At 34.6% G+C, this 23,830-nt stretch overlaps 1 protein-coding gene and 1 non-coding gene across 5 annotated transcripts; one reads left to right on the top strand and one right to left on the bottom strand.

Moving 5' to 3' along the window:
* Positions 1 to 747: 747 nt before the first annotated feature.
* On the bottom strand, positions 748 to 7,073 carry LOC120068143 (ribosome biogenesis protein WDR12 homolog). 4 transcript variants are annotated; one of them, XR_005479107.1, is made up of 16 exons: positions 6,699 to 7,073; positions 5,732 to 5,904; positions 5,523 to 5,623; positions 5,239 to 5,345; positions 4,742 to 4,777; positions 4,571 to 4,656; positions 3,277 to 3,335; positions 3,082 to 3,192; positions 2,839 to 2,961; positions 2,417 to 2,560; positions 1,645 to 1,753; positions 1,434 to 1,570; positions 1,308 to 1,343; positions 1,130 to 1,223; positions 967 to 1,029; positions 748 to 875 (listed from the first exon to the last, which is right to left on the bottom strand). XR_005479107.1 is itself a non-coding variant. In XM_039019847.1 (15 exons), exons 2-14 carry the CDS (start codon positions 5,892 to 5,894, stop codon positions 1,131 to 1,133), a joined length of 1,305 nt encoding a protein of 434 aa, XP_038875775.1. In that variant the 5' UTR covers positions 5,895 to 5,904; positions 6,699 to 7,073; the 3' UTR covers positions 748 to 1,029; position 1,130. The 4 variants fall into 4 exon arrangements, 2 of the variants coding, with proteins under 2 accessions (XP_038875775.1, XP_038875785.1); XR_005479110.1 differs by having other exon boundaries at positions 967 to 1,019; XM_039019847.1 differs by having other exon boundaries at positions 748 to 1,029.
* A 15,436-nt stretch (positions 7,074 to 22,509) lies between these two features.
* On the top strand, positions 22,510 to 22,616 carry LOC120070378. Its single transcript, XR_005479874.1, has one exon. It is a non-coding gene; the product is annotated as a small nucleolar RNA R71 (small nucleolar RNA).
* The last annotated feature ends 1,214 nt before the right edge of the window (positions 22,617 to 23,830 follow it).

The following is a 23,830-nucleotide window of genomic DNA, read 5'->3' as shown; positions in this document are numbered from 1 at the left end:
TTTCAAATGCAAATTTACCATAATAATCTATAATCTAAGTTTGATGTGTAATTTGATGAAATTAAAAGTTTATTGTGAAAATTAATTTAATCGACAAGTATAATGAATCATTAATCGTTCAAACTTTAGGTTAACTCATAGATCATTTCTACATCTACCACAAAAGAAAAGAAAAAAAATTAATATACTATTGATAAACAATTTTTATGTTCAGTGTTGATTAACATGGTCTAATTAGTAATAAATTTATCTTACGGATCATTTCTTATTTGTTAACTATTTTTATTTCCATCAATCGTTGAACATTTAATAATAAAAGTGGCCTATAAATCATTAATAGTTTTTAATGATAGTATGTGTATCTATACGAACAGATATTTTGACATTATATGAAATAGAAGTCAAATCTCTAATCTTAAAGTTGATAGAGTTATATTTATTTAATATTATTTTTTTATATTAATTTTATTTATTCAAATTAATGAAATATAAATCTAATTTCACATTAAATTATTATTTCATTTAACTTATTTAGACGGTAAGTAATTTGAAAAGAAATGCATTATGTTAAATATTGCTAATTGACAATGGAATATCATGTATAAGTTGTAAACATCCAAGAGACAATGTTCCTCACATATGCTAATAAAATAATAGATCAATTTTTTTATTACTTTAACAAATCTTTTATGTTCCAAGTTGAAAAATTTTAATACATCTAACATAATTTTGAAAACTTTGAAAGAATGAAGACCAAAAGACTAAATGATTAAAATATCAATCGTGTATTTAACCAAGATTGTTAGATACCTTACCTTCTCATACAAAATGCAATAGAGAAATTTGTATCATGATTCCAGTAGTTATTGGGTAAACTAAAAAAAACAAAGGAATGAAATATAAATATTAAAGCCTAACCAGTCTCAATTTCCACTCACTCAGCCTATTTAAAAATAAGCAATTTACCTTTTCTATTTCCCTCTGATACAGCTCTACCCAACACTGGAAAGAAGAGAGTCCTGAGAAAAACTTGAAGCAACAAAGGGGCAGTCATTTTATCAGTAAAAATCAGGACAGTCATTTTGTGGTAAATTGATATCTTTACCACCATTGCTTTAGCTTCTTCTACCTTACGAAACATAAATTCCCAACGAAATGCGCAGTTTAGAGTCTGCCCCGCCACTGATAACACTGTCATCTTTCCACCAATCAGCAGATAGCACCTGAAATTTGCAAAACATCACCAATGAAACGAGATTGTACAGGGCAAAGGCTACATTCCTGAGGAAGGAATTAAACAGCTGTACCTTCTCTTTGTGAGAGTCAATTACCGCTAAAGGCCACTGCAAGATGAACAAAACACAATTTTTTTATTAGGTCAATGCATTTAATTCAAACCAAACAATAGAGAGCACAGAATAATATTTGAGTACCGCAGTTCGAAGATCCCACAGCATAACTTTCCCATCATACGATGCAGAGAGCAAATGGAACCAAGATTTATTGTGCCACTTGCAAGCCGAAACCCAGGAAGTATGGGATGAGAATTGAAAGATGGGACTAGAAGTTCCTATACAAAAATCATAGCATTAGAAACATAAGTGTTTTAGAGTGAAATCTCTTTGCAGCCCATTTCCTGTTTACCTGGCTTACGAGGATCCCATATCCTAACGGTCGGGTCTGAGCCACCAGCAGCAATGAGAGCGGAACCTTCACCTCCAATGTCGAGGCAGTTGAGTGCCTTACCACATAACTGCCAGTAGTGACAATTTTTTGTTCTTTTATGAGTGGATTCATCTTTCATTAAGATAGAGACAAGGTAGTTCATTCAGAGAAGGGGAACCTTAGCTAAATTGTTACAAAATTACTAAAGGACCTTCACCTGCTGCTTCACAATGGGTATGTAAAAACCACTAACATGCTCATAAAAGGGATATTTTCAATTGTCAAATATCTTTCCCTTCACTATTGCTAATAGTTTCAATCTATCAAAGCCTTTTGAATGGTTAAAATTACTTTTGTCCTGTTCAACTCACTCCAAAACATACTTTCAATCATACAAAAACAATTTTGATGGTATGATAAAAGTAATTTTTAACTATTTCAAAATTACTCCCAAACATATCCTTCCAAACATGTCCTAACAACTCTACACCTGTTTAATGTATAATGTATTTCCCTAAAGAGATCATCAAGCTTTGGAGACCACACTTCCATAATAGTTGATTTCTAAAGAAAATTCATGCCCACCTCATGCATTTAAAACACAAAAAAGAAAAAAAAAACAAAACAAAACAAAAACAAAAACAAAAACAAACACAAAACAAAACAAAACAAAAGATAATAATAATAAACTAAATTTTACTTAAAAAAATACTTGCACAAAGAGAAACATAGAGAGAGTTTGGAGACCTACATGATTAAACAAAACATTGCCTGTCTCGACATCCCATTTTCTTACAGAATGGTCCCATGATACTGAATAAATTTCTTCATGCTTTGGCCATGCAACTGACGATACACATTGTGAATGGCCAGCAAGTGTAGCAACAGAGTCCTCCTGTTAGATATATTTGTATACATTAATTTAATCCGGAGTCCCTAGACATAAGCTCCATTATAGAGTGACTTCTATAATCATTCAACGAAAACAAATATTTAACTAGTTCTGGCTGGAGGCATTCCTTTTGCTTGGTTTCATAACCATAATCTGCATTTTCCATAATCCTCTTGAAATTGGAGCTTCACAGTAATGTTCTCCCGTGGTAAACTAATACCAAGTCTTATAACATGATGTAGATCCAACTAACTAAAAAAAGAAGAAAAACAACGTTTTACCTCTAACTGAGATTCTTCAGCCTGGTCATTCTTTTTTCTCTTCTTAATGGAGACATCGCCTTCAGAATGATGCTCATCTGTCCGCCATAATTTGATTGTGCAATCCCAAGAACCTGAACAGATCTACATCACAAATTAAAAATTTCAAAGTAATATGAGCTAAAGTTGTGAGCTGATAGCTGTTGCTTTCACCTTTTTACTTGAACAGATTTACACAATAGAGCCATACAAATGAGATCATACCAGGTCTCCAGATTTCTGTGATGCAACACTTTGTACAGATAATCTATGTCCCTTCAAGATTTTGAATGGCCTTATTTTGGTAGGGATGCTAACTCGATCGTCTTTTGAATACTTCAAATGGAAACAAGAAAGATTGTTTTGTTAGATTATCAATTAGATCAGTACAACTTTAAACCTGTACTTTTCCAAAGTTACCTTCCACAGCCTGAGTGTTCGATCCTTTGAAGCAGTGGCAAGAGTGACATTAGTTGCTTCTATATGAGCATGGTCAAAGGTTAATAAACCATAGAGACTAGAAAGTGGAATATAAATTGGAAATTAAAATATCAATTGGAAATTCGAACTTGAATTAAAAAATAAAATTTCAGTAAAATAATAAAATATAAATTAGAAGATTAATATTTTAATGGCCAATCATAGATAGTTTATATGGCCACAAGGTCTAAAACCCAATGACTGAGTTTCTAAAATGGAAAAGATCTTCATAATATATGGAGAGGAGCACCGCTTGCACAAGAAAATAAGGATTTCCTAGCACTTTCAGTGAAGAAAACTTGTGTTAAAGATTAGCCTTGGAACATGGAAGCACTTCAGCATGTACAACAAATTTCTCAAACACAGGACTAATTCAAAATTTTCATGTTAGCATATAATATTCTAATTCGTTAAAATGCTATTTACTTTAAACATCAATAAGCCATTGTTATCAACTAAAAATAAAGGCTATCCTGCCATTGGAAGAAGTAGAAATCGAATAAATATAGTGATGATTTGATATAGAAAATAGTAGCAAGGGCTTACATGCAATGTTTTAAAAAGCTATTGAGGCTTATGCCTTGAGGCTTGCCACGAAGCAACGCTCTACGTTTTAGCATCAAGACTTGCACCTTCGTTGAATTGAATCATAAGAGGTTTATGCCTCTCATAGACCAAGGGTTACGTCTTTGTGAAAATGCAATCAGGCTTAATATCTCTACTCATCGTCCAGTGATTAGAAAATAATAGTGATTTTCCTCATTCTTCAAAAATATTAAAGTTCGAGTTGTGACAATTTGAACTAGGACTACTTTTAATGTTGTGACTTTAAAAACATTGAAGGAAATTTTTTTTTAGTATAAATCAATTCGATTAATGGTAGTAGTGGTGATGATAAAGACGTCCTTTTAGGATGATTGATTAAGTAAAAATTGTGGGGGTGAATTTTTTCACTTTTATACGACTAACATGATTTACAGTACTTGGTCATACCAACCAATTTAGTATTTGTAAAATGATTTTAATTCAGTATTTGAGGCTTACGCTTTATACCACCTTATGTGCCTCAAGGCTTACGCCTTGCCTCTTTAGGAGGAAAAGCCTCAAGGCCGCTTTTATCCTCTTCAAACATTGCATACATGAAATAATTAATAATTTGATATAAAAAATAATAATCAGCTAAAACAACAGGCAAAGCATTGTTCGATGTCAAAGCTATTAATTGTAGTATTACCTTCAGGGTTCACAGTACAGACAGAAGATATGGCATCACTATGACCTTCAAGAATATGTGTACACAATCCTGCAGGCTCCCACACCCTAAGGAACAATAATAGAAGTTAAGGCAATAACTCATGGGCTCCTTCAAGTACTAAAAACTATATTACAAAAAACTACAGATTACCTTCCTAAGCCATCATAACAACCTGTCAAAATGAACCTGCAAAATACAAGTGAATTCAAGTTCAAATTGTATGTATGTAAGTATGTATATATATAAAAATTAAATTACTTCTTTCAATAAGACATGACTACAACTAATTATTGTACTGACAGAGCAGCAACAGTTAATGATGTGCATCTAAGCTGTTATTACTAAGAAAAGAAAATACAACACTAACTGCAAGTATGCACATTCATCAAACTACACTATATTGTGCTACACGCAGCTATAGCATACACCGGCTTAGATAGAAAAAGCTTTATTGTCATTGATCATTATGAGTGACAAGGTGTGAACGCTAAATCTTTAGAACTTGTAGGAGTTTTTAAAACATGTGTGTGTGTGTGTGTGTGTGTGTGTGAGAGAGAGAGAGAGAGAGAGAGAGAGATGTGAAAGTGATAATAAGAATCATAGATGACTACAAGATAACAAAGTAGACGTTGCATTCAAATGCTTACCCAGGACAAGACCCATCAACTGCACTGACCCAATCATCATGAACAGAAGGCTCTTCCTCCCTTCGTGGGGCAACAGCCTTTAAGTACTCAATTTCCAATGTTTTTTCCTATTTTATGCCAAAATAACAGATAAGATCTTCAACTAACAAAATTCAATCTAAACAAACTGTATATTTCAAGGGTTCAAGAGTTTCTCATTTTCTTTAACCACAGGTTTGGTGCTGAGCATTGATTAAAAAAAAAGAAAAAAGAAAAAATACAAGTCGCCCAAATTAAAATCTTACTGCTGAGATGCCCTTGGCAAGAAGGAATTTCTCTAGCGACATTCTGACAAGCTCGCCATCAATTAGAAAATCAAATGGTTCTTCTTTCCACTCAGGATTCCCTATCAAATAATTTTAATTTAAAAAAGGTTCATATGAAGCTCAGAAGCATGGTTCCAGCCAAACATCAAATAACCAGAAGACATCGTAGAGATGATCAGAGAGCATACCAGCTGAAAGAAGATTGTTAACAATAGTGGAAAGACCCAGTCTGGTTAGGCTAGAGGGAATGGCAATGGCATTTGCCGGAACTTTGAAAGGAGCCTTAAGTTTGGTGATAAACCGGACTTGAATTCGGCGAGAAGTGTCATCAAAAACCCCATCAGTATCCATCACCACGCCTCTGCGAATGAAGAATAAAAAAAATTGTAGCACATATCGCTGCGAGCAAAATCTTGAGTTGCAAGGGTTGAAAACAAGAAATAGTTTTACAAAGAAAAAGCTACAAAGTACGACCGTTGTGCAAAAACCTTAAGAATGCATTGGGGTTTTTCATTTTACGTTTGTAATTTTGATAAATTAATGTAAAAACCCAACTACTGAGGACCTTTTAACTGAAGGCATTACTCCTGATATTTTTTTAACTCAAATAATAAAAGAAAGATTGAAATACATTATACATTCAGAAACGATTCTAAATAGCGTTTCAATTTGGGATCCCAAAAATTTTAAAAACAATGAAACCTTAACAAAACATAGAAATAACCCTCAGAACAAAATAATTTTTTCTTGCCTTTTGGAAGCCCCGGTCCAACGTCGTCCCTTGATCCGAAACTACCACCAAATCCTAGTAATGAGTTGAACCCAATCATAAAGTATTTAGGGGCTAGAGACCAACATCTATACTGACACTACTACAAGTGTCCAAGTGTCACTTAGACTCTCAAAATTACCTAAAAAAGTCGAACTTCGACTCTCAAAACTGGTTTTCTCCAAGGTGAGACATTGGGACGTATGAAAACTCTGTCGAAGTTTTTGTATTCGTGACTTGGGCTACTTTTAACTCTACTAAAGCCACTCTATAAGAACCCTATGTCATTCCATGATTGAGGTTCACATCAAGGTTAAACCCAACCTCCAACATTCAGAAACAACTCATAAACAACGTAATTCCACTACCGAAACTTTAGTGCTTACCAAACGGATCAACAAATGTCCCTAAACTCGCGGGACAGCAGCCACGATCTCCTCCAACGGCCGATTCTAATCTCGAAACAGCAAGGATAGGAAAATTTATTGAAAATAGCCACCAAACAGCAACAGATATTCTACTGATCGGTGCAGGCCGGCGAACCCGACGACCAAGTGGCGGCGGCGTCGACGCCAACCGTGACGAAAAGCGCCGCGGCGGTCGACGGCTTCGTTCGTGGGTATGAGGCTGAAGAGAGAGAAAGAACGGCGGCTTACCAGCGGCGACCGGCGACTGAGCGTGCGGTGGAAGAAGGTGGCTGGTCGAGGCGGCGATAGTTGAAGGAGTTGCCGAGAGTAAGGGTTATCGAGAGAGGAGCAATGGGGGGGAGGGGGGGGCGCGTTGCGGACCTTTTTCAAAAAAAACAAAAACAAAAAAAAAAAAGTTTTTTTTCTTTAAACCCAAAACCCTAGTTTGACTTTAACTTGGGTCAAAGTTCCCCTTCGGCCTCCTTAGGCCAAATTAAGCCCAAAAATTAACCCAACGGGGTCTGACAAGTCCAATAACCGACTCTTTCCCTTCAATTCACACCAAAATAATAATAATAATAATAATTAATAGCTCATAATTAAAACAGAAACAATTTAATAACTCAAAAACCAAGGATCCTAACCGGATTGCATCGTCCCCAATAAATTTTTTATTTATTTAACATATATATATAAACGCAGGACCCATTTTCTCGATGGAGAATCCCTGTCCCTGCCTTCAATTGGCAGGGACGGGAGTAGAAATGGGGGATAGGGAGTCGTCCGCCCCGCCCTGGCCTCGACCCTACCCGTTGTCAACGCTAAAAGTAAACTCACTCAAAACTTGAAAATATTACACATATTAGAAATGAGAGTTTTGCTCTCAACTCATGTTCACCTCTTTTACTAGTAGTGATTTTGCAAGATCTAACCTACCTTTCTTTAACACCAGTATAACTTCTTGTTAACTTCAAGTTAGATTACTCATCCTTTTCAATTCAAAATTGATAATTTCATTAGTTTCTTGTTCTAAGTTACGTCCAAAATCAAATCTCTCAAACTCTGCTAATTAACAAGTAACAACTACCTCTTCACTTATAAAGCTCAATGGTTAAGTACGATAATTTATAATGCATAATTATTGTAATAGCAACTACTTTGAAAGATTTCGCTCTCAACTTCTCTATAAAACTTTGAAAGAAGGTTATCGAAACACTTTTCAAACATTTTGATTTTTCTTGTTCATTCTTCTATTTTGAAAAACAAAGATTCACATGCTTAAGTTGAGTTTTACAACCAAAGTCTTCTATAGATCCTTTCAATCAACACAAACCAAGGTCTAAAATTTCAAAATTTAACAAGACTTTTATTTATTATTATTTTTTTTTACCAAATTCAAAGGCAAACACACAACACAATTATATAACAAAGCATACTTGTGTATTTTGAATCTTAGTATATCAGTCTCCTTATCTTTCAAAGTGACAAAAATTTTCTTTTACTATTCCCTTTTTCCCCTCACTCTACAAGTGAGATTGAGGTGTTCATCGATCGATCAGTGTCAATTTTTTTACTAACATCGACATCAACAACAACATGCTAGTTTTGATCGATCAATTTTTAGCAATTATGGGAGGTTAGTGATGTCGACTAATCATCCACGATTTTGGTCGATTTAGTGTCTGTACGAACTAAACAAGAAAAGAGGGAAGAAATGGAAAAAACAAAAAGCAGACGGATGAGAAAAACAATAGAGAAAAAAGAGGAAAAGAAGAAAAGAGAAAGATTGAGAAAAAGCACTATTTTTTAGCTCTTCTTTTAAAGACTCATTTAGTAAGTTATTTTTACTATTTTTGTTTAACCAATTACCTCTTGGTAATGGTTAGTATTGTATTTCTTTATTAGCTTCTGTTAATTTTCTTTTACGCTTCGGTTAAATGGGTAAAGCGAGGTTGTAATTTCTGTTTTCAACTGATAAATAGGATTGAAGAGTTTCCTTTGAAGTTAATGAGAAATTGATCATTTTTTTTAGCATTTTAATGAGAAATTGATCATTTTTTTTAGCATCTGTGCACACTACTTTTAACTAAGCTAGAGCCCTTTTCAACATAAGAGAATGGATATAATCCAAGTACCTTGACATGTTTTCTGAATAATTCTTCAATTCAGAACCAACAACTTGCTTTTTCCAATTTCCATTCTAAGTTTCAATAGACATTTACTTCATTAGCTAGTAAGTTTTCGGAAACAATAGTCTCTTATTCCCTTCTCTAACTGGATCATCGCTACATGCATGCAATTTTAAAAATGACAATTTTAAAATCTTAAATAATATTTTCTCGATATTTAAAATTAGGAGTAAAGAATTAAGATGTACGCAAAGTGCACACAACTTGAGATGTATCCAGAGACACATAAACTGATATATATGTACCCAATTGTACATAAACTGAGAGACACATAAACCAATATATACTAATAGGAAGGTAATTGGTACTAAATTAAACTAACATGCAACTTGCAATAACGAGGTCCCACGTTATAACTTCCCAACTTTCGATGATTTCTAATAGGGGTCATAACAACATGCATATAATTGCAAAAGTTAAAACTAATTGACCATCTCCTTCAAAATAAATAAGTTTAGAAGTAAAGTTACCAAAACATTGCTAACACGATTTAATGAATGCCAAAACAAATTTTAGTTTGAGATCCTTTTAATTGTTAATGCAATGAAAATAATGAGAATTTAAGTCAAAATACCAAACTCTTCTAAAACATAAAAACAAGCGAAAACAATGACACTAGTCTTGTGATACCTTCAATAGATCACCTCATTAAATGCTCGATACATTCTTGGTATTGTCCTAAAAATGTTAAGAAAAAAGACTGAGTATTAAAAATATGAACCAATAAATGACTCCACTACTGGAGTTAAGCTATGCAATCATGAGTTTGAAAAATCTTTTAATTAGTGGAGCCTAAAACTTCAAACTCGACCATAATGTTAGCCGCTCTATATTATTACATTGTCAATCTAGGCATCAAACTTAGCCAGTCTAGGGCTAGAACTTTGCCATTTTAGCCTTAAAACTTAGCCAATCAACGTTATAACTTTGCTATTCGAAGCATAAAACTTAGCTAAACTAGTCTAGAACTTTTCCATTCCAGACATAAGACTCATCAGTTTTTAATTTCATGAACATACACATGTATGAGGTCCTATATAAAATAACATAAAATCACGAGGCATGCTAAAATACTATACATGACGATCATTCATAAATCATCATAATTAAATATGTAAGAAGTCATGCATAGTTAACATAGACAATTAAGATGGTAAGTCGACAATATTATCATATCAATTTTAATTTTAGTAGTAGTGTCACTTACCTTGAAATCATGCCCAAATATTAATATCCAAGTAAATTGATCTCTTTTTTTACTCGAAGGAATCTTGAATCAGAGTTCTGACCCTAAACTTAAATTAGTTTCACAAATTGAGAAACCCAGAAACACAATGTAAACTCACTTTAAACGTCCTTAAAAAGCTTACCCAGACTTTCTTTTGATCCAAAACCACCTCCATTCCTCCAACAACTGTTTGAACCTTCAATAAACAAGTTAAGAGCTACCGAATCCTACTGGACAATACACTAAAATCTCCAAAATCCTTGAATCAAACACAAACCATTGTGGATAAACAAAATTAGGACCCAACCAGTCATGGATGATGAGCAACCAAGATGTAGCCCTGAACTGTGTAACCCTGTGAAAGTATGGTATTTATTCTCAGTGCAAGTGCACATTATCAGCAAGTAATACATGAAGTACTCTAGATATCGTACTCAAGGGAACAAATGTAGTAAAATTTCTAAGATGAATATGACTTTCCTCAAGAATGCAATTATGAAGCAACTGACAAAACAGAGGGAGTTAGTTGTGTATATGAAAACAGACTATAGATAATGAAAAAGGGGGGGGGGGGTAGTTAGAGAATGTCACCTCTCATGTAGTTGCAATTTCGACTCAAACTTTAGCATGCTGGAATGAATGAAACACCTGTTTGACCTTCTATGAAATATCTTTAGGAGTCTAAGTCATTAAACCTATATATCTATGATTAATGAGAACTTAGATGAATAAAACACATTCCAAAGTCCTAAAGGTTTTGTCCAATGTCGAGGGTGAAAAAAAAGTCTTATATCTTTTCCTAGTTTTATTTTATGAAAACCAAGTTTCACCTAACCCTTTCGGTATTACACTCAACTTTTGTATAATAATCTATGCAATTATTTTAAACTAATAATGGTATTAACTCAATAAAAGCAAACCATGTTATTAAAGGAGCAAAACAACTTTTTGTGCATAAAGGCTTATTCTTCTCCCTTGAGGTACTTATATAATTGAATCCCAAAGGAAGGTTTAGCTCATAATGAAATAGAAGAAAGCAATAAATAGAGAGAATGACATACTAAAAATAAAATAAAGGAAGATGAAGATATTTGAAAGATTAATCACTTTGTAAATGGTGTGAATTAAATTAGTAACTCTTAGTAAAACAGTTATTTAGTTACAGGAATATGTTCCTATAAATATCCTATAATCATGAGAAAATCAATAGAACTAAGAGAGTTCATTAAGAGAGTGAATCTGAGATTTGATATATGTTCAAGGCATTTCAAGACCCCAAACAAATAAATTTATAAACCACTCTCAAAAGCTTGTAGGCTAGTGGGAATAGGTCATCTCCACAGGGAACCTTGAAATATTAAAGCTAATTAATGAATACGATGAGCAAAAGAGAGTTTATGAGATTGTTTTGATTGCAATGAAATTAAATAACATGAAAGTAAATATTAATTTAAATGGAAATTACATTGATTAAAAGACCTAACTTAGGGATTCAAAATTCATTCATTTGCTTGGTTGCTTATCGAATTCAAAGGATTACTTGCATGCTTAATTTTATTCTTGGTTCGTTTGCTTGACTTTGAGATGAAAAATAGCGCCTTATTGAACTAATCAATTACTTTATTAGTCTAAATGCTTAATTAACTAGTTCTGATAGAGGCCTAATCAATTAAACACTGCATTAAGCCTAGGTAGTCTACCTAAGTTCATTAGCAATCTCTGGTAGCCCTAACTACTAACGACTTGATCCTTTAATGTTTAGTCATACAATGTAGCAAAAGGGTTATCCTAAACAACCTAAAATTTACATACAAGTTTGCTCTAATCTATGGCCTATTGAAATTAATACAACTAGACCCATTCCTCTCTAGAAAAGCAAAGAAAAGACAATGGGTGATCATGCTATATGTGATTCCTAAGCATAGAAGATGAAATATATCAAGAATCCATAGAAAATTAGCAATAAACCATTAGTTACAAGTCTCAAAACCAAGTCAAAATGAATTTCATCCTAACCCTAAGCTAGGGAAGACTTACCTTAGCCACTCATTACTTGCCAAAATGAAGTTCAAATGTAAATAAATAAATAACTACAAGAAGTTAATGTTGGGAAGAAGAAAATATAGAGAAATTAGAATTGGAGGTTGGAAATTCAAGGTTAAAATGTGATAGCACCGAAAATATGCTATCTTCCTTTGTTTAATTCGAGATTGTTAAGCTAATTAATGTGTTTAAATTGATGGTTTTGTAGGATTCGAGTGTACAAGAGGTTGAATGAAGCGTTCAAGACAAAAAGACGTTAAGATGGCCAAGATATGAGCTAAATTGCACAAATTGAGAAATAGGCCAAGAAATTACTTAATTTTGCCCAGTCGAAGTGTTGCAACGCTTGAATTGAGTGTTGCGCGATGCTGAAAGGCAGTAGCCAACCATTCCGTGAAGAACAGGGGCAGCGTTGCAATGCTGCAAACATGAAGGCGGACGCACGGAGACAAGGTAGCGTTGCAACGCTGTGGCAACTTCTATAAATACACGTAAGTTCGAGCTTAGGTTACACACACCAAAACACACAACCGCCACTCTGTTTTTACTCAATTTTTTCCTCTCCCTTGACCAGATTATTGATTTTTCTTGCTCCTTTGAGTACCACAGAACTTGAGGATTAAATTTAGAAGATGATTTATGGCTAAAGGGTAAGTACTTAGCATGAGTTTCGTAGTTTATTTTCATTCCGTTTCGTTCTTGAGACTTTTGTTGTACTTGGTTGAGATTATTCTGAATTTTATGAATTTTATCTTGAATTTTATCTTTAATCATCTTGTATGGAATAATTTGACAAATTAACTATGTTTATATAATTGATTGCTTTAATTGGCCCCAATTTGTAATCGTTAGGTAGTAATCACTTAGAAGCAAGGGTTAAGTAAAGTTTGTGAAGTTAAATTGGGATTCCATTTAATAAGCATTACTTTCTAACCTAGATAATTCTCGCTCAAATAATTGATTAGACGATGGAAATCGATTGTTTTACTTAGCGTTTCCCTTAATTTTAATACCTATTGATTTGTTGATTAGTTGAGGATTCTCGCTTTTCTTTGAATTAACTTGATTTTACGAACTACCGATTAGGATTCCAAACGAGTAGTCTAAGTTTAAATTGGAATATTCTCGCATTGATCTTTTGAATAAGTATATGATACAATTGAAAATGAATGGTATAAACTAGATTGACCCAAGCTAAATATTTTGTTTCAATTGATACTTTTACACAAAATTCTCTCAGGTTACGCCGTGCATTTTAATTTTCGCGCAATTTATGATTTTCACAAAACCCCCCTTGGTTACATCCTATAAGCTTCAAACTTGAGAAATCCAAATCGACTCTTAGTGGATCGCCCCTAGACTTGCCACTTATACTACCAATTAGTTTATAGTTCATCCAGTGAATTATAATTATTTGTGTGGCAATCTTTTGGGAGTGACATCAATAAGATTTCATCCAGCCAAATTGGCGTCGTTGCCTGGGAGCCAACATATTTATTGATTTTTTAGGCTTGTAATGCCTTTCTTGCTAATCAATTTTCTCTTTTGGTGCATGACCCACACTCCCAAGGGCTCTAGACAGTTATATTTTGCAGTAATTTCCAAGGAAGAGCGAAGAATCAGGAGAAAGAGGTCTAGCAAGCTGTGCTTGAAAGAAATATTCATTTTGAAGACACGTTTGGAGAAGAAAATGTTCCTGAAAATTCACCAATCATGGCTGAACGTGAAAAGACGCTTAGGGAGCATACAACACCTGATTTCACTCAGCAGCCCCTATGTATTGCCTATCAAGAAACGATAGGTAATTTGGAACTCAAGTCTAGGTTAATTCATTTACTCCCTTCTTTTTCTTGTCTGTTGGGTGAATATCCACGCAAGCATTTGAAGGAATTTTATGTGGTGTGCGATAGTATGAGACCAAACGGGATCTCAAGAGCAGATTAATATGAGGCATTCCCCTTCTTATTGAAGGACGATGCAAAGGAGTGGCTCTACATCCTATCACCTGGGAGCATCACATCCTGGGAGAAGTTGCAGAGGCAGTTTTCGGAAAAGTTCTTCCCAGCATCTCGAGCTGCCAGTATCAGAAAGGAGATTTATAGTATTATGCAATATCAGAAAGGAGATCTACAATATTATACGTTAAGTGAAATTAATGAATCCTTCATGTCTTAAGTCCTTGGCTTCATGCCCATTTTATAGCCTCCAAGGCTAGGGTTTCTTCAATATTTTTTTAGGGATAAAATCGCTGAGAGTTTGGCCATAATTCGTAGAGAATCCTTTCAAAACTATTACAATCATGATAATTTTATTCGAATATGAAAATCTATATGATAGCTCCTAAATGAGCTATCTTTAGTGGCCTAAATTGGGTTAGTTCTTATGTATTTAATGTTTAAATGTGCTATTAGACAAGAAATCAAGCAAAAGAGACTATTGGGGATGTTTCAGGTGTAAAATAGGTCAAAATAGAGCAAACAACCTTAAAAGAGGGGCAAAAGACAAAAATGCCCCCTGAAAGAGGCGCTACAGTGCCGTGCAGTGCGCAAGACAGTAGCATGAATAATTGACAACACCATAACACTGTCGCTAAAAAACACTAGAAAAATGCTTTCTTAGGCTTAGATTTTAGTTAGCTTTATTGCAAAAATACATTCTTTGATGCTCTATTCATTTATTTTATAGGAAACGAGCACTTAGATCGAAATGTACCAAATATGATGTAAAAAGAAGACAATACCCCTTAGGAAGGTCAAAATTTGACCTAGGGCAAAAGAAGAAGTAAAAAGAGGTTTAAAAAGCACAAAAAAAGAAAGCACAATGCTGAACACAGAATAGGCTACTACAGTGCAGCCCGACGACGCTATGAAATTTTCCAACACACATTTTTTAGTTGGCACCGCGATGCTACATTGATTTTCCTATTTTATAGCAGTTTTGCAGTCATTTGAAAGGGGAATTCAACTTGGGATCGCTTAGGGCTTTTGACAGAGGCCAAGGGTTGCTACTCAAAGGACTTTTGAGAGTTGTAACGATGAGATTGAGTGGAAGAAATTAAGAAGACAATGGAGAGAATGGTGTCAGGGACAGATCAAGATCAATGGAAACTTCTTATTCCTTTGCTTTATCTTTTTCTATGAAAACATACAACATGTTTAGGGATTTAATTTTGGATATGAGTTGCTAAATTATTCTTAGTTCTATGTTTTGATTGATTTTGACATTGTTTGTGGATGATTTTTCATTAATTTAATTGATTGAGTTATATTTACTTTTTATCATGTTTGTGGTTTTCCAATTGAATGTTTGATCACATCTCATTGATTTAGGGTTTTTAATTATGCTTGAGAGAGAGATTTATGAAGCAAAACTAGCATGTTAAACTAACAATATATTATGCACGAGAATGATAAGAAATTATTATGCATAGAATGATAAGAAATTGTTAGAAGCTCATAATGAGGAAGCTTAATGCTATGTCTAATAATTTCAATTGCATGAAAATAGGGTTGACATTTAGACATTAGATAGGGTTGAGCTCGAAAGAGGAAATTTAGATTATAGACTTTGAAGCCCAAGTAAATAATTAAATTTATTGAATGAAAATCCTTCGAAACCACAAACTTTGTAGAGTGAGATGAATACCCTAGGATTTTTAGCTAGATGAGTTCCTAAATCGAACGTTTATTTGCTTTCTTTATATTATTGTTTTCAAAACAATTAATTTTCGAATCTCTAGATAAAGCTGAGACGATTTCCTAATAGCTAGTCGAATTAAATAAGTAATTCTCGGAGGATGATGCTTGGTCTCTTGACTATTTTAAACTATACTAAACTAGACGTGTACGCTTGCACATACCAGTTACGCATCAGGCAAGGGAAACACACATATTCGCATTGCCACCATGCATTTCAACCCCAATGCCGCAACGTTGCATGCGATACTATGGCAATCAAAGGCCACAAAGATGCAATACTACTCACGTCATCGTAGCGTTGCCACGCCACTATATATATTTTCTTAATTTTAAGGTTTTGGAAGGAAGAGAGGTTTTACCCCGAGCTTTGGAGTGCCCTCTTAGTTTTTCTACATTTTTACCTATTTTCTTAGTTTTAGATAAATTTCTTTGGGTTATATGATTGACTCATTGTTGGCGAGTCTTGACTATGTCCTCATGGTATGTATTGATGGTTAGTCATGAAGGAATCTCGACCTGAGGAGATCCTTGAGCGAAAACAGATTGTCTAAATTCCATTAATTATTGAATACAAATTTTAAAGTAAACATACATTAGATATGCATTCAAGGTTAAACTACAACATGCTTTTACAAGGAAAAACAGGTTTCATGAAACCTCACCTTTGAAGAACCTTTCTTCTAGTAATCCTTCGTATTAGCCACGATCAGAACTCATTCTTCACACATGGACACTACCAAGCGAGAACCCTTTGTATTCTCTTTTGGGATTAAAGGATTCAAGTAGGAGTTGTGGGTTTGCTTGAATCATTGGAAGAGGGAAGGAGAAAGAGAGGATGAGAAGGAAGTTTTCTTCAGAGAACCTTTCTCTTTCAGATAACTTTTCTCTGTAATTGTGAGTCAATAAAGAATATGATTCCCTCAATTTCTTTTATCACTTGTTAGTTTTCTTTGAGAGAATGTGGGGAGTGAGTTATAACTCCTTCCCTTTTATTAATTTCAAATAAATTATATATATATAATAACTACTTTATTATATATATACACTATATGTTATATCAAATATAACATATAGCCTATAGTTGTATATTGCATCAAATACAACATAAACTATAGATTTTATTCTCTCTCAACTATATATGACATTTAATATAAATCACATTTATATAAATCTCATCCATATAAATGATATTTGGATCATATCCAAATATTTTAATTCCTCTTAATATAAATCATATTTATATTTAATTACATGAATCTTAGCCATATAATTGGTATTTGAATCATATTCAAATTCCTCTCATAATGTATCAAATACATTATAATTAATTATATAATATATAATTAATTCCCTCAATTAATTTGAACACTTCAAATGAATCCAAATAATAAATCCTTGTTGAGCTACAATGGGGACCTTATGGACCTGTAGATTGAAGCTCCAACGATATTTGGGTATATAATTAAACTACTTAATTAAATTGCCCAACATCCGTTAACTACCGGTACTCCATTAAAGACCGACAACTGCACTCTTCGCACTACAAATAAATTTATGTGTCCATTGGATATAACCAATCAACAACGTGATGACCATTCACAAATTTCTCGTAAATACAGCTGGGCCAAAATATCGTTTTGCCCCTATAGTTACATCTAACTCCATAAGTACCACTTTTCTCTAATGAACAATAAGTCATAGTCCAATATGACCAAGTCCTCTCGAGCTAGGAGAGGGTGTGACCATTATGTTCAAGATTCGGAATCAGCCCTTAAGGGAGCAATTTATCTACTTACCCCTGCATCAGGGAAGGAGTGAATTCCATCTTGTGTAGCTGAGTTCTCAGCTCCCTAGTCAGACGAATCTCCAAAAAAGTAGACTTGTTGAGTTGGTAGTGTGGCCACTCTCACCCATACAAATCAAAGGACCGCCTCATAAGCAGGAGTTCACAACTCACTCAGGATTCAGGTCATATCACCTATAGTCATCCTAGTGAAATGTAAATCTCTATTAACGGGGATCGGACCCAAATCCCAATTTTTACAGAATTCTCAATTTTATAAAATCAACAGAAACAATATGCATTAATCAACATTTACAACATGCATTTATGAAATAAAGAAAAGAACAATAAGGAGATGGAAAACTAACCCTTGAAGAATGATTTCTTCACGTTTATCCTCTTTACAAAAAAAAAAAAAAAAAAAAAAACACGAACTCAAAACCCTAATTTATCCCAAATGGCCACCACCAATTGGTCTCCTTTGTATTCTCTAGGATGAAAATCCAGGAGTTTTGTGGGTTCTGACTTTTTGTAGAGGGAATGAGAAATAGAGATGAGATGAGAGGAGATTTGAGATTGGGATGAAAAAGAAATTTCTGGGAATTCTTTTTGCAAAATTTTTTTTTATCTTTTTTCATCTTCCAAAACAAATAAGAAAAAGATCATCACTTCCCACAATACGTGGTTGAGTGAGAATAGGGGAGGGAGGTTATTTCCCTCCCTTAATTTCAAAAGTAAATAAATTTAAATTAAATTAAAAATAATTTAATTATATATATATTCATATACATATATACATAAACTATATTTTATATAATATATAACATATAACCTATAGTTTCTATATTGTATCAAATACATTACAACCTATAGTTTCAATTTTCTCACCAATGACATTTAATATAAATTTTATTTATATTAAATTCAATTATATGAATTATATAATTCTAATTCATATAATTGATATTTGAATCATTTTTAAATATTCATTTCATCTCAAATAAACTTTATTTTATAATGTATCAAATACATTATAGTAATTATATCATATATAATTAAATTAAATTAAATTAAATTAATTATATCACATATAATTAATTCCCTCAATTAATTTGAACAATTCAAATTAATCCAAAATTGATTCTCATTTGATCCCTGTTGAGCTACAGAAGGGACCTCATGGACCTGTAGCTTAAAGCTCCAATGGTACTTGAATAATTAATTAAACTCTTTTAATTATATTATTCAACATCCAGTAACTGTTGGGCACTCCACTATAGACTAACAGCTGTACCGGGCCAAAATTACCATTTTTCCCCTATAGTTACACTAACTCCTTAAGTACCATTGATCCCTCTAATGAACGATAAATCATAGTCCAACTATGACTAAACCCCTCTCAGGCTAAAAGAGAGTGTGGCGCCACATTGTTCAAGCCCTAAAATCAGCCCTTAAGGGAGCAATTTATCTACTTTCCCTTACCTTGGGGAATGAGTGAATTATGTCTTGTGTATCTGTGTTCCCAGCTTCCCAATCAGACGAATCCTCAAAATGGTAGGCTTGTTGAGTCAGAAATCTAGCTACTCTCACCCATACAAATCAAAAGATCGCCTTCATAGGTAGGAGTTCACAACTCACTCAGGATTTAGGTCATGTCACCTATGGTTATCCTAGTGAAATGTAAGTCTCTATTATGAACGGTGTTAAATAATGAGATTAGTTGTTTTGTGATCTGGTCTTATACAAAATCCTTTGCATAGAATACCCCCTCTCACATGTCTCCACGCTTTTTGGTTTCATTGAGCTTTCGGCTCTCATATGCTACTGGGTTACCTTATTGTACTAGCACACTACCTAGGTAAAGGGCGTAGTGAACTGTAATTGTGAAAAGGTTAGAAGATCTGGCCAAAGAAGGTGATAGCCCTATAGATTCGTTCCCATGGTTCCATCCTTCCCAGTATGCAATTGAGAACATTGAAGTCGAGAAGTTCAATGCGAAGAAAGCCAATAGTGGATCTCATAAGGTGGATATGGAAATGAAATGGATCGAGGTCTTATGAATCGTGCTTCATAAGTATTCATTTGTTAAACCTTGGGGATAACAACATTAAGGTCAATCACCACACCACCTCTATCATACATACGACATTCCATTCCGCGAGAGTGCATGGTCAACACATACCTAAAGTGCCTACGTTTCACTTACAGCCAATACAACCACAACCTAACTTGCACGAGATTCTGCAACCAAAACTACTGGTAGTCGAGAGTGGAGTTACGGAAATAGTCATCTGATGGATTAGAATCAGATCATTTGTAGCACTTTACAACAATTATAACATCTACAAAGCGGCTCGTACTCGTAGTGTCACAAGGATAAGGTATCCAGTATCATCCATCTACTACAGACCATTTAGGTTATCACTTAAACACGATCTACCTGTATGTCTCTACATACATGTTTAAACTATAGAAGATAACCTTGGATGTTAGTTTATTGGTTTTTGGGTTTAATGCTACTAAATGTAAAATAAAACATCTCATATTTTATTAAATAAATAAAATGTTTGTACAATACAATTACAAACTACAAGACCCTACGAAATTTAGAGCATCAACCCCAACAATTTGTAGAATCTCAAAATTTTGTGATTCTTGATGCTCCTTTATACTCCTTGATTCTTGATGATATGATAAAAATATGATTAAAAAGAGAGATTTTTTGTGACTCTGAACAACATTTTTTGCTTCAAATGTATGAATGTTTGATTGTTTGAATGTATGAAACACAACAAATAAAATCAATTCATTTTGTTTTTGCTTAATCATTTCTTTCTAGTCAATGAAAAGTTGATGATGCATTCCTTTAGGTGTATGCTTTCGAGACCTTAGATACAAAAAAAAAAAAAAAAAAAAATTCAAATGAGATTTTGACCTCATTTAAAAAAAAAAAAAATTCTTGTCAATATCATGAAAAATTGAATGTCTTGTTTTGAGTTCATTTAAGAATCCTAGTTTCCTAGAAAAGTTTTATCCTCCTTGATTTTCTTTGTCACCTTGAAAGCCCACCTTTAGCCTTTAGAGTAATTGAATCATTTTAAAAGCAAAACTAGACAAAGTGGATAAAAAAGGACCTAATGTGTGGTGTATTAAAAAAAAAAAAGGCAAAATAGTTGTAAAAAGAAGGAGTTATTTAATGCATAAAAAAAAAGGCAATGCTAGCTTGCTTGAAAAAAGCGTATGTGTATGCATGGATAGAGGTGAAAATAGCTACATCTGCTAGTCGAGTTAGGGCTCCGTGAGAAAAGAGTAGATATGTTCTCAACGGTTGAGTGTGAAAGCTAGCCCTCTAGGTAAAAGAAATGCCTTCTAAGCTTTCTGTGTTGGGATTGGTGTCCTAATTCTCCCAGAGTCTCGTAGTTTGTTATGAATAAAATAAGAGTTATTTTATTTGGCATTTGCTCATATCTAATAAACAAAGCTCCATGGTTATTGTATGTAAACTTAAGCATGTATATGAGATATACAAGTGGATCATGCCTTAAGTGATAACCTAAAAAGGTCTGTAGTATAAGGATTAAGGAGGGATACTTGGTCTTAGTGACATTACGGATATGGCCCGCTTTGTAGAGGTTTACAAGTGTTGTGAACTACTACAAATGGTAGATCCTGACCATTCATGTAGAGACATGCGAACGGGGGTGTCCTATACAAAGAGTTTGTATAAGACCAGACATCGAGATGACTAGTCTATTTGTATAACGCTGTTGATACTTGAGACTTACATCTCACCTAAATGACCACAGATGACATGACCTCAATCCTAAGTGTTTTGGGAACTCCTGCCTTTGAGGGCGGTCCTTTGATTAGTATGGGTGAAAGTGGCCATATTGCGAACTCAACATGCCTACCTTTTTGGAGACTTTTCTGATTTGGGAGTTGGGAACTCAGTTACACAAGATGAAATTCACTCATTCCTCAAAGTAGGGTGACGAAAATTAGGGAGGCGCAATTATGTGATGCATGTCTTAGGTTATGCGTTTATACTCATGCGTCGTGGTCATGCGGTGGAAAAGAAAATATGCATCGATCTCAAATGCAATGACCATGCATTCCTATCACAAGTTTTCTTGCGCGCGCGCCAAGTATAACTCGAACGCAAGTTTCTCGGGTGATCCAAGGTCGAATTCATGGACTTGTAGCTAAATGTATGTGGTGATGTGTTTGCGGCGGATAAACAAACAAATGATGGGGGTTGTAAGCTATAAACTACTCCTACTCCCAACTAACAGACAAAGCAGAGAAAGTATGAATGAGAGGTAGAGACATGACAACTGTTGACGCGTAGTAAAATGCATGGAAAAATGGATAAAATGTGAGGATGTCTTCACTGCAACACTGAGCTTGACCGCAAGGGCAACCCCAGCCAGCGTAAAGCTATGCGATCATGCTACACACACTTGTGCCTAATTCTAGGATGCATGCGATGTATACGTGATAGTGTTGAGAAGCCTATTTCTAAGCCTTCATAACCCGCTCACGTGATCTCACACATAAGTGTGATGACCACATACCACTGTATTCTACTTCTAGACGCATGCAATATCCTATCCGTAGGGTGCATACGTTGTGTAATAGCAAACAGAGCTTATCTTTAAGTTCACCATTCTTGCTTATGCGATCCAATCCACTCTCTCGCATCATAGATTTAGGTTTTAGACTACTTTCCCAAGTATGCCTAAATGATGAATGATGCGCTCATAGGACAAGGTAATCGCATAAACCTGGCTGACCTAAGATTATTCCTATCTCTCTTTGATAAAAAATCTCCATCTACAAGTAGTTTGGTAAGCCATTATGTGGACAGTCTCTTACCAGCCTCTTAAACCTTGCCCAAGCATCGCTGAGCGATTCATCATTTTCTTGTTCAAAATTTGTTATTAATTTCCTTCTCCTGGCATTCTCGGTAGGTGGGAAGTATTTCTTCATGAACTTTTCGACGACTTGTTCCTACAAGGTTATCTCTCCTGATTCGAGAGAATATGCCCATTTTCTTGCTTGATCACACAAAATGGAAACAGAGTTAGTTAAACTTCTTCGGTAGAGATATTCAGTAACACAAAAGTATTGCAGATTTGTATAAAGCTACGGAGGTGGGCGTGCGGGTCCTCACGACGCCTTCCTCCAAACTGTTCTATAGTCTGGATCATCTGCAGCATCATCGGTTTCATTTTGAATCGGCTTCCATCAAAGGCAGGCCTCATGATTCTTGGAGAAAAATTGTAAAGGTTTGGCGATACATAGTCCCGAATAGGCCTATTGCGATCGTTTACCAGTAAGATTGGATTCGCCATGACCTTGTTTTTGTTTGGTGCTCCGTTTTCAGGCTGCTCTGCTATATCATCTTTATCTGGTTGTTGTTGTTGGCAGCTGTCTCTTAATTGTCATCGGAACGTCCTCTCAATCTTCAGGTCGTAAGTCGCCAGAGATTGAGAGCTGCAAAGAAATTAGAAAAATTACCGTTAGCACACTGATTTGCCGAAGTCCCCGGCAACGTCGCTAAAAACTTGATGCGTTATTTTATAAGGTGAAATATGGAATGAAATGCGGTGATGGATATGTTTTGAGCGACAAGTTTTCTCAGCGGAATCTAAGTATAATTCCACTGAGTTTCCTGGTAAGTCCAGGGTCGAACTCAGGGAATAGGGAAAACGATATGTGGTGGTAATTTCTCAGAAGACTTTACGGTAACCAAGAAATCAAATAAGTGTTTTGGTTTGTTGTTTGCGGTATAAATAAATGTATGCGGCGGATTTGAGAATAGTTCGATTATGCGGTAGATACACTAAGTATGTGGAGGAATGGGTTGAGAAGGCCTTTCGCTAGGGATTCCTAGGAATGCGTCAAACTATGCGATCATGCTACACTCATGCGACAACAAATCATTTTTCAATTCAAATGTGGTGCTCCTAGTTCTCGGACACATGTGTTGAATGCAACAATGTCCATAGAGCTTATTCCTAAGTCTCTACTCTTTTTCTATGCGATGATGCAAGATGCACACAAAGACAAGGTGACTGCACACAATCATATCCTATCTCTAGAATGCATGCGATGCGTTAATAGCAAACAATGCTTATTCCTAAGCTCTTATCTCTTGATTATGCATT

This window comes from Benincasa hispida, chromosome 1 (genome assembly GCF_009727055.1).
Source record: "Benincasa hispida cultivar B227 chromosome 1, ASM972705v1, whole genome shotgun sequence".
NCBI lineage: Eukaryota > Viridiplantae > Streptophyta > Magnoliopsida > Cucurbitales > Cucurbitaceae > Benincasa > Benincasa hispida.
The sequence above is the reverse complement of the archived record's forward strand: the minus strand, read 5'-3'. Positions and strand labels throughout refer to the sequence as shown.

Coding starts and splice junctions, on each gene's coding strand:
- LOC120068143 (XM_039019847.1), bottom strand. CDS start 5,894: ATGGATACTGATGGGGTTTTTGATGACACTTCTCGCCGAATTCAAGTC. Junction 5,624..5,731: donor TAACAATCTTCTTTCAGCTG/GTATGCTCTCTG, acceptor ATTATTTGATAG/GGAATCCTGAGTGGAAAGAA. Junction 4,778..5,238: donor GTTGATGGGTCTTGTCCTGG/GTAAGCATTTGA, acceptor TGTATTTTGCAG/GTTCATTTTGACAGGTTGTT.